This window comes from Onychomys torridus, chromosome 4 (genome assembly GCF_903995425.1).
Source record: "Onychomys torridus chromosome 4, mOncTor1.1, whole genome shotgun sequence".
NCBI lineage: Eukaryota > Metazoa > Chordata > Mammalia > Rodentia > Cricetidae > Onychomys > Onychomys torridus.
The window spans coordinates 14,031,302-14,048,406 of NC_050446.1; the positions used below are offsets into that span (position 1 = coordinate 14,031,302).

General features: G+C 48.3%; 2 protein-coding genes across 2 annotated transcripts; both read right to left on the reverse strand.

The window, feature by feature from the left end:
* Positions 1–1,058: 1,058 nt before the first annotated feature.
* LOC118582185 (protein B-Myc) lies at positions 1,059–2,025 on the reverse strand. Its single transcript, XM_036184831.1, has one exon. The coding sequence runs from the start codon at positions 1,926–1,928 to the stop codon at positions 1,332–1,334; it is 597 nt and encodes a 198-aa protein (XP_036040724.1). The 5' UTR covers positions 1,929–2,025; the 3' UTR covers positions 1,059–1,331.
* A 4,246-nt stretch (positions 2,026–6,271) lies between these two features.
* LOC118581425 (odorant-binding protein 2a-like) lies at positions 6,272–11,130 on the reverse strand. Its single transcript, XM_036183528.1, has 6 exons — positions 11,044–11,130; positions 10,382–10,515; positions 10,076–10,146; positions 9,516–9,626; positions 8,840–8,941; positions 6,272–6,363 (listed from the first exon to the last, which is right to left on the reverse strand). Exons 1-6 carry the CDS (start codon positions 11,128–11,130, stop codon positions 6,272–6,274), a joined length of 597 nt encoding a protein of 198 aa, XP_036039421.1.
* Positions 11,131–17,105: the final 5,975 nt, after the last annotated feature.

Below are 17,105 nucleotides of genomic sequence, written 5' to 3' on the forward strand. Positions count from 1 at the left end.
TACACAGCTCCAGGGTGAGAGCTTGGGAGGCAGCTATGGAGAGGGGGCGGCTGGTATTGAGAAGTCCAAAGGTCCAACAGACAAGAAGCTGGGCCCAGGCAGTGAAGTGCATGGGGACAGGGACTCCCACCCTGGCCGCCTGGAGCTGACCCGATCAACTGAGAGGACTCTGGAGTTTGTCAGCACTGAGCCTGGGGCCAGCAGGTGTATCAGCGCCTAGCCTTGAGTGTCCCTCTGTGGACTCTGAGAGCCCTGACATCCAGTGGCCACAGTCTGCCTCCAGCCACAGCCTCCAGTTTAGTGGGCTTTGAATGTAGGAGGACAGGTCCACCCATACAGATCGCAGCACTGTGCTCACTTCCCACTCCCAACACACCTGGAGACACTGCCCTCCCCTCGGTTAGACCTTTAACTACTCCTGGGTGAAGGAACTGGGGAAGTTCAGGCTGGTAAGAAGGTGAGAGGGCCTGCCCAGCTCACAGGCTGCAAAGCCCAGTGTGGCCAGCAGAGGCCCTTGGTAGGCTGAAGAGAAGACAGCATGGTGGACATTTGTCCCATGCAGGGTCAGCACCAGCCTAAATGATAGGAGACACAAGAGTCCACACGCTCAGCTGACCCCATACACCCCTGGCCGGCTCCAAATTCACAGGACCCAGAAAGAAGACACCCCATACTTTAGTGTTTTTTTTCCTTGCCTCTTGTGATACACCTTTTTTCTTTTTCTATACTTCAATAGTACCTTGATTTCATTTTTAAAATTATGTTCATGTTTTTAAACCCCTTGGTCTATTTATTTAATTTGTTTACGCATTTGTTTCATTATTGGGCAATCTTTTGTCTTTTTTTGTTCATTTTATTTTTCCTTCTTGGTCACATCAATTTCCCCCTTTTTACTGCTAGCATACTTTTAATTTTCTGTATTTCTGTCACTCCTTGGTTTGTTTGTTTATTTATTTGCTTATTTATTGGATTTCATGGGGCTTTTTTAGCGTGGGCTCAGTATATTTGCCAATTACTTTGTTTTCCTCCTTAACACAATAGAAAAGAATCTACTTTCAAAAGGAAAATATACTTTTATACTGCATATCTTAACATCTCTTACAACTGATAAAACATTTTATTGAAGTTATTTACATTGTAAGGGTCCAGTTGACATTGGAAAATTGATAAACTTTAAGATATTTTTACTAAACAAATACAAATCTGTTAAGGGGAGTGAGGAAGGATGGCAAGCTTTAAAAAGGAAAAGGGGGAGGGGGTTCTTTTATGCCCAGAATTTGAGGCCGATAACATGGCTGAAGCTTACAGTCCAAAGGCCCGGTGCCGTGCGCTCAGGTATTGCAGGTGCAGTCTGGAGGCGTAGCAGGCTCAGTGTCCGCGGCCGGGCTCGCGCTGGCGCCTTCTTTGCGCACAGCCTGGTAGGGGTCCAGCTTGGAGACCAGCTTGGCGGAGGCCGAGAAGCCATTCCACATACAGTCCTGCAGGATGATGTTCTTGACGAAGGTCTCGTCGTCCGGGTCGCAGACGAAGCTGTGCTTCACCGCGTCTCCTCCAGGCAGCTCCGGCACCATCTCCAGCAGGTCTGCGGTGAAGAAGCTATCACCATCGTGTTCCCTGGGGGAGAAAGACGCGGCGACCGCTTCGCTGGGAGTCGAGTAGAGCCCGGCGGCGTGGCCCGGGGACGGGCGCGGCGTGGGCAGCAGCTCGAATTTCTTCCAGATGTCCTCACTGGGCGCCGGCGGCTGCGGCGGCTGCTGGCGCACGTCCTCCTCCTCATCGTCGCACATGAAGTATGGCTGCACCGAGTCGTAGTCCAGGTCCCGGTTGCGGTTGGCGAGGCTCACGTGGAGGGGCATGGTCGCGGCTGTGCGTTTGAAGGCCACACCGAGGGGAGCAGAGCTGGTGCGGAAATCTGGCGCGGTGCGCATCAGCCCCGAACCACTCCCCTTCCCCGGTCCTCACTTCCTACTATCCCGACAGTCCCTTCACCAGGCCTTAGTCTCGGTCTGGAGCAGAGGGAGGAGGCGACTGCCAGTCGCCAGACGCCACGCTCAAAGTATCGCGCCACCTTATGGAGAGAGGCTAGAGGCGCCACGTTGTGCACGCGCAGGATAGATTTTCATGCAGGCGGATAACCTACTTCCAGCAAATTCTCGCTCATCCCCTGCTGTTTTGTAGTCCTCCACCTCTCTTAGTCCTCTTTGTTCGCCCAGTTTCTCTTTTACTTTCATGTCATCTGTAACAGGTATGATTTTATGTACCTATAAAATCTAGAACCCACGAACGAGAGAAACAAAGATATTTGTCTCTCTGAAACTGACTTAATATGATAATTTCCAGTTGCATCCCCCTCCTGCAAATGACGTACATTGCTCTTATTTATGACTGAAAATATTCCATTTCCATATATAAACCACATCTTTGTTGCTCTGTTGATGGACACCTTGGTTCTATATCAGCTGCTGTGAAAAACTATGCAATAAACGCTTGTACAAGGATCTCCATGGAATACTGGCTTGGTGTCCTTTTTAAGCATTTTCTTAAAGCCATAAATTTTTTTTATATTTACTTATATTTTTATGTGTATGAGTGATTTGCCTCCATATATGTAAGTGCATTACCTGCATGCCCAGGGCCCATGAAGACTCAGAGAACATGTCAGATCCCCAGGAACTGGAGTTATGACACTGTGAGCCTCTATGTGAGTGCTGGGTACCAAATCCAGAAGGTCTACAAGAGGTCCTAAATGCAGAGGCAATTCTCCAGCACCACCCCACACAGTTGTAATGAGTATAAATGGCATCTGCACAGGGCAGCAGTGGTGCACGCCTTTAATCCCAGCACTCGGGAGGCAGAGGCAGGTGAATTTCCATGAGTTCCAGGCCAGCCTGGGCTACAGAGTAAGTTCCCGGAAAGGGGCAAAGCTACACAGAGAAACCCTGTCTCGAAAAACAAAAACAAAGCAAAACAATACAATACAAGATATCTAGACAGATAGATATATCTATATCTATATATATGGCATCTACAATTTGTCTAGAGTGTAGTAGATACAAATAAATGTGAGTTACACATTAAAATTAGGCATGAACTAAAATTCTAAACTACTTTATGATTGAATGTTACATAACGTCAGGCAGGCAAGGCAGCTTATGCATTGGAAGGCTGAGACAGGGGGATTAACGTAAGTGCAGTTTGGCTGGGCTACATGGTGAGTTCCAGGATATCCTGGCCTGCAAAGTGAGAACCTTTCTCAAGCAAACAAGAAAATCCATAATGCAGAATTCCTAAAATCAAAAGATCTAGTTTTATTTTCTCTTTCCTTTCCTTATTTTATACCAAAATTTTAGAAAAGAAAAATAAATGATGTAAAGAACACTGATAAGACAAATATGATTTCTGGCTTCTAGACAATATCATCTTACAGCTATCTGAGGTCTGCATTAAAGACGTAAATGAGTTACAGAAGTTCTGCAGAGATACAAAAAGCATGGGGAATAAATACTTTTTGTGTGTATGTGTTCCTGTGTGTGCAGGGGTGTGTGTGTGTGTGTGTGTGTGTGTGTGTGTATGTGTGTGTGTGTTCAAACATGTGTAGGCCAGAAGTCCATCTTAGGTGTTCTTTCTCAGGATGCCACCCACAATGTTGTTTTGAGACAAGTTCACTTTGACCGATTAGGCAGGCGAGGCTGGCCAGTGAGCTTGAGAGATCCTCTTGTCTTCTCCATCTGGTGCTGGGCTCATAAACTCATCACTGTGGCTTCTTTAACATGGATTCTGAAGCTCCTGAAGCTCCTGAAGCTCGAACCCGAGTCCTCATGCTTGCAGAGCAAACACTTGACTGGCTGGGCATTCTCCCTAACACCTTATGAAGAAAAAAACCATTCTAGGGGCTGGAGAGACGGCTCAGTGATTAAAGAGAATCCCCAGACTTGATTCCCAGAACTCATAGGGTAGCTCACAACAGACTGTGATACAGCTCCAGAGGGTCGACACCCTCTTCTGGCCTCCAGAGGCACTGCCTGGACATGGTATGCAGCTTCATATGACAACAGAACACCAACACATGAAAAAATAAATAATACTTTTTAAAATAATAAAGCATTATATATGAAATTATATGTAATTAAGTTAGATATAACCCACATATGCCTTATAGGGTGTTCTTATACCATATATTCAAATACTTGGACTTTCTTAGAAAGATTATTTTATTGATTTTGTGTTCATTTATTTTTAATTTTTAAATGAATTTTCATATAAGGTATAGAAAGATGATTTATGGGCTGGAGAGATGGCTCAGTGGTTAAGAGCACTGACTGCTCTTCCAGAGGTCCTGAGTTCAATTCCCAGCAACCACATGGTGGCTCTCAAACATCTGTAATGAGATCTGGTGCCCTCTTCTGGTCTGTAGGGACTCATGAAGGCAGAACACTGTATACATAATAAATAAATAAATCTTAAAAAAAGAAGAAAGAAAGAAAGAAAGAAAGAAAGAAAGAAAGAAAGAAAGAAAGAAAGTTGATTTATTTTAAGTAAAAGTTCAAGAAGACCAAAAAGAATGTGGTGGCACATAACTTTTATCCCAGCACTGGGGAGGCAGAGGCAGGCAGAACTCCTAGTTCAAGCCAGCCTGATCTACAGAGTGAGTTGCAGGATAGCCAGGCTACACAGAAATATCCTGTCTCAAAAAAGAGAGACAGAGACAGAGAGAGAAAAAAAGAAAGAAAAAATACAATAATTTAAAATTTAAAATTTACTGTTAATTCTTCCGGGTTTTAAATTTAATGAGGGCTTTAATGTAATCTTTAATATCTATGTTGAGACATAATGTGAGAGCCATCAAGACAGTACATATAACTAAAACTAAATAACAACTCTCCCTTGAGAACTGGGTATGTTTTATTCTTTCCCTGTGTTAATAACATAGATTTAAATGTCATCTAATAATAAACTGTGACTATAATAAACTTGAGAAGCCCATGCCCCCAAATCTAGAGTGCCAGTATTCTCTTCTTGAACACCTTCTTTCTCTTTCAACCAACCACCAACTCTGCTTCATACTGGCTCAACCTGTAATTCTCTGCATTGAAGCCAAGAACCTGTGTTTGGCCTAAGTCAAGGGCTCCAGATAGAGGGGACCTCCCCCCACTCCCCAGGCTGCCTTGGGTGGCAGCTCAGAGCTGGGCTGTGCACCCATCTCTACCATGACACTCTACGTGATTCTAGCCACCTGTAAGTCTTTGCCATCTATAGTTTTGGTCTCTCACCTCACCCTCACCCCAAAGCATTTACAGCCAAGCTGGTGAGAACACCTCTAACGAGCACTTACTTTTAAGAAAGCTAGTTTGCCATTACATGTTTGCTTTTGTGGTTACATTCAGCACGTTTCCTGTAAAGCTTTAGTGTTCCCTGTTGACATTCTGCAAATGTACAGTTTCAAACAGCCTGGCACACTGTGCTTGGCTGCTGAACACCATCCACAGGACAGACAGAACTGAAGCACACACTCCAGGTAAACCAGCTGGCTGGGTGGTTCATTCAATTGTCAGCCTGATGGAAATCACCAGGGAGAACACCTTCTGAGCACGCCTGTGGGGATTGGCTTGATTATGTTAGTTGAGGTGGGTTTAACTGTCCACTGTGGGTGGATCCATTCTCTGGGTTGGGATTCTGGGCTGTCTAGAATCTGAGCACACTCATCAACACAGACTTTTATCAACCTATGCTGCTTTAATTTTTATTACATTTTATTATTTACTTATTTTCTGTGCATTAATTTGTGTGTGTGTGTGTGTGTGTGTGTGTGTGTGTGTGTGTGTGTGTGTGCTCAGATAACACAGCCAAAGTGTAGAGGTCAGAGGACAGCTTTCAGGAATCAAGCCTCTCCTTCTGTCATGTGAGTCATGAGGACTGAACTCAGGGTCAGCCTTGGGGACAAGATGGTTTACCCTCTGAGCCATGTGGCTGGCCCAGTCTGTGCTGCTTGACTGTGGATTGGAAGTGACCAGCTCCCTCTAGCTGCTGCCACCATGGCTTCCTCTTCATGAGGGACAGTGAAATGAAACCATGAGCCACACACCCCCCTCCTTAGGTTGCTTTTGCCAGAGTATTTTATCAGAGCAACAGAAAACTAACGAAGTAGTCTAAAGACCCCGTCCTTCAGAGCCTCCAGCTGCTTAAATTCAGCAAAGAAAAAGCGCTATTGGTACCAGCAGGGGCGGTCTGTGAATGAGAAACACACTTGCCATGCACAGCCTGACCGCTTGACTCAATCCCCAGAAGGCTCGTGTAACTGGAAAGAGAGTTGCTGCCATAAAGTTGTACCACGACCTCCACACCTAGGCCGTGGCTTGTGCAGACCTGCATAAACACAGCGGTGTAAGAATAACACTTGAAGGTCCTCTGGCTCTATCTTGCTATCTGCCCAGCCCCTAACATGTGATCAGACCACCTGAAAAGCTCCGTCCAGGTCACAAGGGACCAACAAACCACAGCAAACCACAAGATGGTTGGTCGGTCAGAATGTCTTTAAAGACCATGGGTTCAGAGTTCAAGAAGGGGGAAGTTGTCCCTGCCAAAATGGAGTCCCTGGTGCTTCTCTTCCAGCAGTAATTAAGCCCAAGAAGTTTCAGAAGAGGCTCCAGTGTTGGGGCAGCTGGCAGAAAAGCAGGACGCCTCTTCACTTTGTGTCCAGCTAGGACTCTGCCCATTCCCCCTGGGCAAGACCCTGAGCTTCCACACCAAGTCCACAGTGTCATCCCTGAGTCCCCAGCACTGACACATGGGGGGAGGGGCGGGGGGGGGAAGGGAGAGGGAATACTGTAATGTGGTGTCAGATTGCAATCTCTGCGTGTTTGGGCTTGAATTAGAAGTCTTCCTGATGTACTGATTACAAAGGAAAACAATATCAAGTATTTGAATTTGGGGTGGTCCTGGGGCCCACAGTTAAAAGCCAAGCATAGTCCCTGTCTTAAGCAAGAAGGCAGCCTGGTATGTATGTGGGATCCAGCCAGGCCCTGCCCTCCAAAGTGTCTGGATGCCTCAGGCCCCACCCATACCAGCAGGGTTGCTCCACCTCAGGAACACCCAGTAGCTCCCAGCAAGAACTAGATCCAGATAGGAGAGGAATTCAAAGAGAACCGTGATCAGGTGGGGGTTAGACTGGAGGGTCACAGAGCCGAGGGACACTAGCCTGAGTACCAACAACCCCTCAGCAAAAGGTGACACGTGGGAGCTACACTAGGCTGTAATCACCTGGGGTAGGGAACATCTTAACCCACCCTGTGGCCACCATGTCCCTATTGGACAGAGAAAGCCTGGGGGGGGGGGGGGATGCTGGAGTGGGGACAGGGCTGCTGGAGGCTGTGGCTGCTTCTGTCCTTCCTGAGGAAGATGATGGAGGAGCTAGCCACCCTTGTCCACCCTGTCACTGAGCTCGGCTTCTCAAGTAGTCCACCAAGTCCTGCTGGAGGAGGAGCCCTCAGTGACAGTCACACTGCCCAGAGCCCTGATGGCTCCTCACAGCCTTGTCCCCAGGGGCTTCGCAGACACTCCTGCCGGGGTCCAGCCTCCCAGCGAGTGGCTCACCGGGTGAGGACATCTACGAACTCACGTGGCTCTCAGGAAAGTCAGATGCCATGCTCCTTGGGCATTGGTCCGCCAATGTCGCTGAACTTTCCCCACGTCTCTGCTGCCAGCAGAGCCCTTAGAGCCCACACAAGCCTTCACAGAGAAGCTGAGCCAGAGTACTGCTGGAGGGCTTTATTTGGAGTTAGTGCGGGAGGGGAGGCCAAGGCACGGGGTGGGGAGGCAGTGGGGAGTTGGCTTCAGCCGAGGGATGGTGCAGGATGTCCCAGCCAGCTGCTGGAGTCAAGGCTTGCTCAGCAGGTGCAGACCTGGGTAGCTGCTGTGGTGGAGAGAGGAAGACAGACAAGGGCTCCCACCCCTGCCGCCATTTTTGGGGAGCAGCAGTCAAGGGAGTCATGGGCAGGGATAGCACTGGGCAGACATGGGTCAGAGATCTTCTTTCCCAGCGTCTCTGTGAGCTCCCTGCTAGCAGCTGGGGCCCTCTAAAGTGATCCCTGTACCACTCCCATGAGAAGCCAGTCTCAGCCTCCTTGGAGAGAATGGAAAGGATGGGACCAGGCAGAGATCAGGGACTGGGAGAGATCACGACACAAAGGAAGGAGTTACTGTCCCGGAAACTACACCCAGGGCCACCTCCCAAGTGACCACACTTGTCTGTGTGAATGGGATAAGGACCCTCTAGTTCCCGAGCCCTGCGTTCTAGGCTTTTCCACAGTTCAATGCGGTACACGTGGGGGGCAGGGGAGAATGGATGACTTACCCTAGTCACTTTCTGAACTTTCAGGCACACATTGTTCTGTACAAACCAAAAGAACCCCAGGAGTGAGAAGGGCCCAGTAAGAGGACCCCAATCACACCTGCAGCTCAGACCCTCCCACAGCCAAGACCTGAAGCAGGGCCCTGGCAAGCCTGTGAGAGATGAGGGGACCTTGAAGGTACAGTACAGAATCCAGGAATACAAAGAGAACAGGGCAGAGAGGGAGGCAGAAGCACAGGAGATTTGGAGGTACATGGGGACACTGAGGGACACTGGGACAGAATGTCCTCTTTGTGACATTGACTTATGGATGACACTGAGAACAGGATGGAGATATCACAGAGACACAGGAGACGTGGAAAGATAGGAAACAACACCCAACCCAAGGGACAATAGGACCAGGCACAGAAGGCACACAGACAAGCATGTTTGGGGCATTGACAGCAGTGACGTAGGGGACACAGGCAGAGGCACGGCCAGTCCTGCTCTCACCTTTCAACTCTGGTACGAAGATGTTTTCCTCTCTGAGTCTCTTGTGCCTTACGAATTCCTTAAATTCTTCCATGGCCTCTGGGTTTTCCTTAGGGTCTCTCCCTGTGGGGAGGTGGGGCAGGACTGAGAGGTGGTGCTCAGCTCTGCAGAGAGCCAGCGGCCCAGAATGGGAGCACTGACAAGCACAAAGGTTGAGAGAGGACCCTGGCAGTGGACAGGGAACTATAGAGTGTGGACATCCAGACACTGAATGACCCTCTTGCCCAAAGAAGAACCTCTGTAGCCCTATAGGGTCACTCCACAGACCTGTAAGAGCCCTGAATCTCAGGAGTATAAGACTGTCCCCTGAACCTGGAGGATCCCTACCTACCATAAAGGCCTCTGCCAAGACATTCCATTTGAAGTTGACCTAACCCTTGGCAGAGATTCCTGGAAGTGGCATTTTCTGGCTCCAGTGAAGGGAACCTCTCCTGGGTGCTCAGGTCTCCAAAAGCCACAAAAGCCCCATCCCCACCCTGTTTGATCACTTTCCACTTTGGATTTCATACATTTCCTGGGCAGCACCCAGGGTTCAGCAGCCAGAGGCTTCCCAGTCTCCAGTACCAGGCATGGCTGCTGCCCTTCTCATAGCTACTGGAAGCAGAGACCAGGACCTGGGACCTCCATGGCACCTCACCCACGAGCTTTCCCATGCCAAACAACTTCCCACGTTGATTGCTTTCACAGTAGAAGATGTAGTGGTCCTTCACTGACAGCTCTACAACGTAAACGAACCTCTTGCCGCGTACTGCAGGGGAACAGAAATCACTCTTAGTGCCTCATCCTTCAGACACTATTGGAGACCATGTGAAGGAACACCTTGGAACACTTTGGTGGTCACCCAGGAGACCTAGCTAGCCTACCCCTGGCTTTACTGTGGTCCCCGTAGTTAGACAGGAGCCATTTCTCAAGAAGCGGCCAAGCCCAGCTAAGGAGTTCAGAGTAGGGGGTGGGGTTGGACCCAGGTCTGAGCATCTCCCTGCCTGCCTTTCCTGTCTTTAGCTTTGGTTTCTCCTGAGTCAAGAGCTGAGCTGGGCAGGGCAGCAGGAACCAGTTTCTAGGATTGGCCAGTCCATGGCCTCTAATATCTGGTGCATGGAAAGTGAGTGGATAGGCTGTCCTAGAAGCTGGACCAGGCAGGGACCCATTCATCCAAGGTCTTGCCACTGCAGGAGACCCTAAGACAAGGGGACTCACAGGTGGTGTATCTGCCAGGCTCGTCGGTTTTCTTCATCACCATTTTAAACTCATGACACTGCCCTTTCTTCCTGTGAAACACAAGTCCACAGTCAGGCCACTCTCAGCAATATAGCTGGGGCCTCTCGGCTCTTTTGGTGTATCAGCCCTGGTCAGGCGATCTCCTAAATTCCATGTTCCAGCTTTAGGGTACTGCCTGCCACTGTGTCCCCTCAAACGCGGTGATCTTTTAGCTACCCAAACTCAAATAATGGAGAGCAAGGGAGAGACAAAAATCTATACAGACCCACTGTAGGGGACACATACCAGAATGTAACCTTGGCCTCCATGTCTCCTCCTTCCAGGGCTGTTACCACCACAGGGAAAACCTTTGAAGGCATCATGTGACTGGATATGCTCCCATTGTGTACTATGGCCTTTGTGTACCAGATCCCAGAGTACTGCAGGAGACAAAGCTTTGAGAACACGCAAGTCTGGCCCCGATTCTATCCCAGGCCCCAGCATATGGGCTAGCACCTAGCACCAGAGCCCAGGCTAACTAATGTGGGCTAAGCCCGTATGTCTGAAGACCTTTGGTCAGTAAAGAGATACTAGAACACAGGCTACCCAGTCCCACGACAGTAGAAAGCATGTGTTCCCTACCCCAGGTAACTAAACTCTTGAGGTCTACACCTCAGCACTTGATGAATGTCTGTGCCTAAGAGGCCTTCTAGCACTGGGTGTCACTTGAACAAAGACCTCTCACCAAAATCTGTTTTTCTATTTAAACCCCTGTCTTCAGGAGGACCCCTATCTTCAGGAGATGCCTGTCTCCTGGTCGAATGGTGGAATCCCTGATCTGACCGCTCAGACAAGGTCAAACTCAACCTTCAAGGAAACATCCTGCACCTCAGCTCAAATCTATACCAGCAGCAAGCAAAAGGCTATGCCTTTATCCTACCCCCACCCATTGACCCTCCCCTCCTCACGTCCTCCTGGTTATCCAATGGGACTTCCTGGGCCTTCAGAACAGCCACCAGCCCCAGAAGCAAGAGGGTCAGGAGCAAACTCTTCATCTTCAGTCTCTGGGCTCTCACACAAGGCAGGTCACCTCGGGAATGTCTGCTCCAGATCCTCACAAGGTGCCCTTTATATCCCTCATGGTCAGGGATGTGTGCCCACTTGGCACTGGCCACGTCCCTCCTGTCCTTCTATCATGGCCAAATCCACATCCATCATGGAAGTGGAAGGTTGTTGTTGTTGGGATCTGATGAATATCAACTCAGTGTCATCTACAGATGAAGAAAGACCCACAATGCTCTGCAATGTCTGCACCACCAAGAGCTGTGCTCACAAGGACCCTGGGGAGATGAGTGACTCAGGGGCAGGGAGGTTGCACTTTGAGCAGGGAGGGAGGGCCAGGCTTCCCTTCACACCCCTGCCCTCCATCTGTCCATGGCTGCCCTGAGCTGTGCCCCCTGAGACCTGGCTTCTGACCTCCTGCTGCTGAGGACAGGGCTGAGCTTCACCCCCTAGAGAATGTCTAGTCGTTCCCAGATGGCCTGGCCCCTGCCTGGGAGGGAGCCCACTTCACTGTCCTGTCCCTGCTTGGATACCCCACCTGGACCTTCCTGTAAGTGGAGACACAAACTCCTGACTCCACTCAGTTTAAATATCATCAGGGTAGACCCCCTGCCACACTAGGCGATACCCTGACCCTGACCCACTTCATTCTGTACTGAGGCCAGCTGTGCGCTCTGCAGGACACTTCTTACTCCAAATGTCTTGGTCCTTTTTCACCAACTAGCCAGTGCCCATCTACTCAACCACCAGTTCGGGTTCAGTTTTCATAGTTCACAATTTTCAGTTGGCTGCATGAAGGATTCCAGCCACACATGAGTATTTGTCCCCTGAAGGAATCGGTGAAGTAGGGGGGTCACCTCTGTAAACTCAAGGGGATTCATCTCCAACAAGGGGGCTTGATCTTCTGCTGCTCTTGTCACCTGAGGACCTGCTGAGAGGACATTTTCAGAGGCAGGGCTGCCCTGGTACAACTGAGGCCCATGTGTGTTCATTTCCTGCCGTCTTGTGCCCTGAGGTGGGATGAAGAACCAGGGTCCATCACAGCCTGTCCTGACCCCTGGTGCTCTTGTTGGACTTTGTTCCTCTGGAGTCCACAGCTTTCCTTCTCATTATCTCTGAGCACCCACTTGCTCTCAACACAGCCAGATCTCATTCCCTTTGGGTCAATGATTCTAGAGGCACCATGATTTCATGTGCCAGCCTGTGTTCTGAGTTCATGATGGCTGCCCTGGCTGACCTGTCTTTGGGCCTTAGCCCAGCTTCCTTCCTAGTAGGAACTCGGCCTTCCACTCCCCACTCTGCAGTTCCTGAACTTGGCCACCTGCCCTGAGACCCAGAAGGTCAGCTCTGGAGAAGGGTTTCACTTCCTGTGGGGCTGTCCACACTCTATGGCTCTCAGATGGGGGCTGGTCCTACAATGGCATCTTTGTGCCTGTCTGGACCAAAGGTGGACAGGCTCATGTTTCCACAAACAATCTTAATGAGCACTCTCTGATAGGCCCTGGGTTGTGCTGAGGAGCTGGCATGACCCAGGTCTTGTCCTCACTATAGAAGGTGTTGAGCAGAAGGCCTGACATTTTGGGTGTGAGAGGGTGGGGCCAGTGCCCTTTAGGACCAGAGATTAGGAAGCAGGCTAGCTTTTCCATATCATGGGAGAGGCGTCTCTGTACCTGTCAGCTTGTCCTTCATTAGCATGCATGAGTCATACCTGGAAGCACCTTACCACGTAGGCACATGTGTCTCAATCCTTGAACAAAAGAATGATATGAAGGTGTGATTGACAGAGCCAGGGACACTCAGTCTGCTGCTGACTTGGGCTGTGACTGAAAGTGCTGAAGCCTGAACTTCAGAGCCCCCAGAAGCTGTGGTAGACATTTCCAGACACGCTAGCAGCCTCACAGCTTCCCAATCTAGTGCCTGCATCTCCTTCTGTGTTTCCCTAACACACGTACTTGAAGAACAGAGGTGAAATAAATTAACACATCATCATGTATGGATCAGAAGCATCCTCTACAGGTCCATGTGTTTGAGACTTGCTCCCAGCTAGTGGCCCTGTTTGGGGTATTCTGCAGAATGAAGGCATAGGGCTGGTAGAAATGAGTCACTGGGAATACGTCCTTCAGCTAAATCTTATCCCGGCCTATTCTTAACATACTCAGAAAGACTAATTTTGCATGTTTTCTTTCATTTGCATTTAATATGTACATATACTGCACGTTTATATGAGATGCAAGTACAAGGATGACCGTGGGCGGGAAGATAGTCTGACGGACAGACAAGTGACAGCAACAGGAGATGGAAAGACAGACATCCCTGGTGTTCTTGCAGGAGATTATATATTTATCTCACTTGGGCGTGTTTGTTCAGGGCTACTTCAGAGCTCTCTATTTGTCTATCCCACTGAGCTCTAAACAACATCAGGCCATGCAGGGCATTCAGTAACACTGCCTCAGTGGGCCCCAGTGGCTTTCTTTAGGGTACAGACCTGTAAGAGAAGGCAGGCTTTGTGCTTGCCAGGAAGCAAGTGTGCCTTTCTCCGTTTGATACCCTGGGCTGCAGCCACACCTTTTCCCACCCGGTCTGAATCAAGCCCTGTGATTGGGATTCCACCCCCAAACCACCTCCTACAACTTCAAGCTATTCTTTAGAGCTGTCTTTACATTTGTACTGGTGATTGTTCATTACATAAACCATTCCTGTTCTGTCTACTGTACCATTCTGTCTCCTGATTGAACCCTGATTCATGGAATTATAAATTATTTAAAAGGTTATAAATGTTATGGGGAAAATCAAACAGAACAAGTTGTTCAGAGAGTGTTGACATGGGGCGGGGGTGGGAAGTGTTTGTACTTTAAGTGGAATTGTCTGAGCCAACCTCACCAAAGTGACATTTGAACACAAAATTGACTACAGTGAAGGAAATGGTTCAGGAACAACATGGGAGGAACACAGGGTACAGACCTGGGGCAGAGAGCTGGGCTGCTTCCAGAACCAGATTAGAGGGCAGGACATCGACAGCAAACAAAACCTGAGAAGACGGGGCAAAGGCCAGGTCACCAGAGAGCCTGGCCAGCAAGGCTGGCTGTGGGCCACCACTGTAAGGATGCATAGAATATATTCTCTGAGAGAAACAGGGAGACCTGGAGGGCTTTGACACAAGCAATATGTGGCACATTTCTAAAGATTCCTTCCATGTGTTATATTAAGAATGGATTGGATGGGCTGGAGAGATGGCTCAGAGGTTAAGAACACTGAATGCTCTTCCAGAGGTCCCCAGTTCAATTTCCAGCACCCGCATGGTGGCTCACAACCATTTGCAATGATATCTGGCACCCTCTTCTATATACATAATAAATAAATAAATCTAAAAAAAAAAAAAAAAAGAATGGATTGGAGGCAGCAAGTGTAACAGCTGGAAAAACCACAATGATCCAGGCAAGAATAATGATGTAACGTTGCCTATCTGGGCAGAAGGGAAGAACAAGGCATGAACTTATATACCCACCCAAATAAAGAATAAATGGGAAAGAATCTAAAAAATCATTTTTATGTATTGGAGCACAAACACAAGAGGAAAAGGACAGCTTTAATATGGCCCTGGGACAATTGACATCCACTTGCAAAAGAATGAACTCAGACCTCACATTATTGTACAGATTTACTTAAAATGGGCCTGGCCTGAATGCAGGAGCTAAAACCAAAATACACAGAAAGTATAAACCTCTGACCATGGCTTTGACAAGACAGAAAACAAAAGGAGTAAGAGGCAGATTGGACTTCATCAATGTGCAGTGTGTACAACTGGGGGTCATCAAGGGACTCTGTAAAGGAGCTGAGAGATGATTCAGTAGTTCAGAGCACTTGTTTCTCTTCCAGAGGACACAAGTCCATTCCCAGCACCATCAGATGGCTCACGCATGGTGAGCTAACTGCCTATAACTGCTGCTCCAGGAAATCTGGCACCCTCTTCTGGCCTCTTAGAGGAGCTGCATTTATGTATGCTTATACACTCACACAGATACACACATACATACAAATAAATAACAATAAATATTTTAAAGAAAGACTCTGTGAATGAAATTAAATGACAGGATATAGACTGTGAGAAATACTTGCAAATTATATATCTGATGAGGATTTGATGTCAGTAAAACATTGGTAATTCATGGATAAACCTAATAAATAAAGGACAATGGATTTGAGTAGACCTTTCTCCAGAGGACAATTTTAGTTAGTTAGTTAGTTAGTTAGTTAGTTAGTTAGTTAGTTAGTTAGAAATAGGGTCTCATTATGCAGCTCAGGCTATCCTGGAACTATGTAGACCAGGTTGGCCTCGAACTCACAGAGATCCACCTGCCTCTGCCTCCTGAGTGCTGGGATTAAAGGTGTGCACCACCACACCCAGCAGCTGACACTTTGTGTAGATGGAGTCCTGCAGCTTGTCTGCTGTGTCTGTCCCCTGAGGTTCATTCATGCTTCAGCATGGTTCAGAAATTCATTCCTTTCATTGCTAAATCCTCCCCTACTGCTCTGAGGACTGGAGCTGCTCCTGACACTGAAGAAGCCTTGAATAAACTCTGTAGTTTTACTTGCTTCTCGTTGATTTTTAGCAACACTAACTTAGAAGTGTTGGACAGTTCTGCGGTAGACAACGCCTCTGACCGCTCTTGCCCAGGTTGATCCCAGGGATTTGGCAGTCCTCTGTGAAGTCACTGGTTCCTCTCTTTGGCCTGGGTGGGTGTCTGATGGCTGATGTTTGGACTGTGGTGCTGCCACTCTTTTCTGGTTGTGAGTCACACAGAGAACCATGACCATTTCTAAGTGTGCACAGCTGACTCATGGCTGCTTTTCTCACCCCCAACCTCTTCCCCACACCACAGTACTCCACCTCTTTGTCTCATCAACCTCTCCATCCTCAGTGAGTGCCTGAGGACTTGTTCCCACTCCAGCCTGGCTGCTTCATGAAGGAACTCTTCCCCTCTCGGGAAGTTCTGCTGCAATGGCTGGCACAGTGTGCTTCTGGCAGAGTCTCCTCTTGTCCCTCGTGAGCCACAATGGTCTGTCCCCATGAACTGCTGCCCTGAGGGAGACCCGCTTTCTTTTTTTATTTTTATTTTTAAAATTTATTTATATTTTATTTTATGATTTTTTAAATTTTTATTTATTTATTTCTGTGTTGCATGGGTCTTTTGCCTGCAAGTGTACCCGTGGACCACATGTGTGCCTGGTGCCTGCTGAGGCCAGAGGAGGGCATCAGATCCCCTGGGCCGGAGTTACAGACAGTTCTGAGCTGTGCTGTGGGTGCTGGGATCAACACTGATTCCTCTATATGAGCAGCAGGTGCACTGAGCCACTGAGCCATGTCTCCAGCCTAGGTTTGCTTTTTCCTCAGAAGCTTGTAGAACTATCAGGATCCCAAATACCAGGATTGAATTCTGGTTAATTTAAACAGAAACAGAATTCAGTGAGTTAGCCTGGTTCATTCCAAGAACAGAAATCTGAGCAACCAGACTCAAACCTATGTCGTTCCAGGAACATCCCAGATCCATCCTAGAGGGCCTTAGTGGCCTTAATTCAGTCATTGGAGGGGAGCCTGCACCATGTCAGCAATGTGATGGATTTTTTTTTTTTTAAAGAAGGGTCTTGGGATGGAGAGATGGCTCAGAGGATAAGAGCACTGGCTACTCTTTCAGAGGTCCTGAGTTCAATTCCCACCAACCACATGGTGGCTCATGACCATCTATAATGAGATCGGATGCCCTCTTCTGGTGTACAGGAAACATGCAGACAGAACACTGTATACATAATAAAATTTAAAAAATAATAAAATAAAATAAAAAGAAGGGTCTTACTATGCAGCACTTGACTGGCCTGGAACTCACCATGTAGATCAAGCTAGCCCCTGCCTGCATCTGCTGCTTGAGTGTTAGGATTAAAATCACCATGCCTTGCCATTTTTTTTTCAGAC

Excerpts from the sequence above, each read along its gene's own strand:
- LOC118582185 (XM_036184831.1), bottom strand. The coding sequence starts at position 1,928 with ATGCGCACCGCGCCAGATTTCCGCACCAGCTCTGCTCCCCTCGGTGTG.
- LOC118581425 (XM_036183528.1), bottom strand. The coding sequence starts at position 11,130 with ATGAAGAGTTTGCTCCTGACCCTCTTGCTTCTGGGGCTGGTGGCTGTT. Across the intron at positions 10,516-11,043 it reads CATTGGATAACCAGGAGGAC|TACTCTGGGATCTGGTACAC; the intron begins GTGAGGAGGGGA and ends TGTCTCCTGCAG. Across the intron at positions 10,147-10,381 it reads GAGGCCAAGGTTACATTCTG|GAAGAAAGGGCAGTGTCATG; the intron begins GTATGTGTCCCC and ends TGTGTTTCACAG.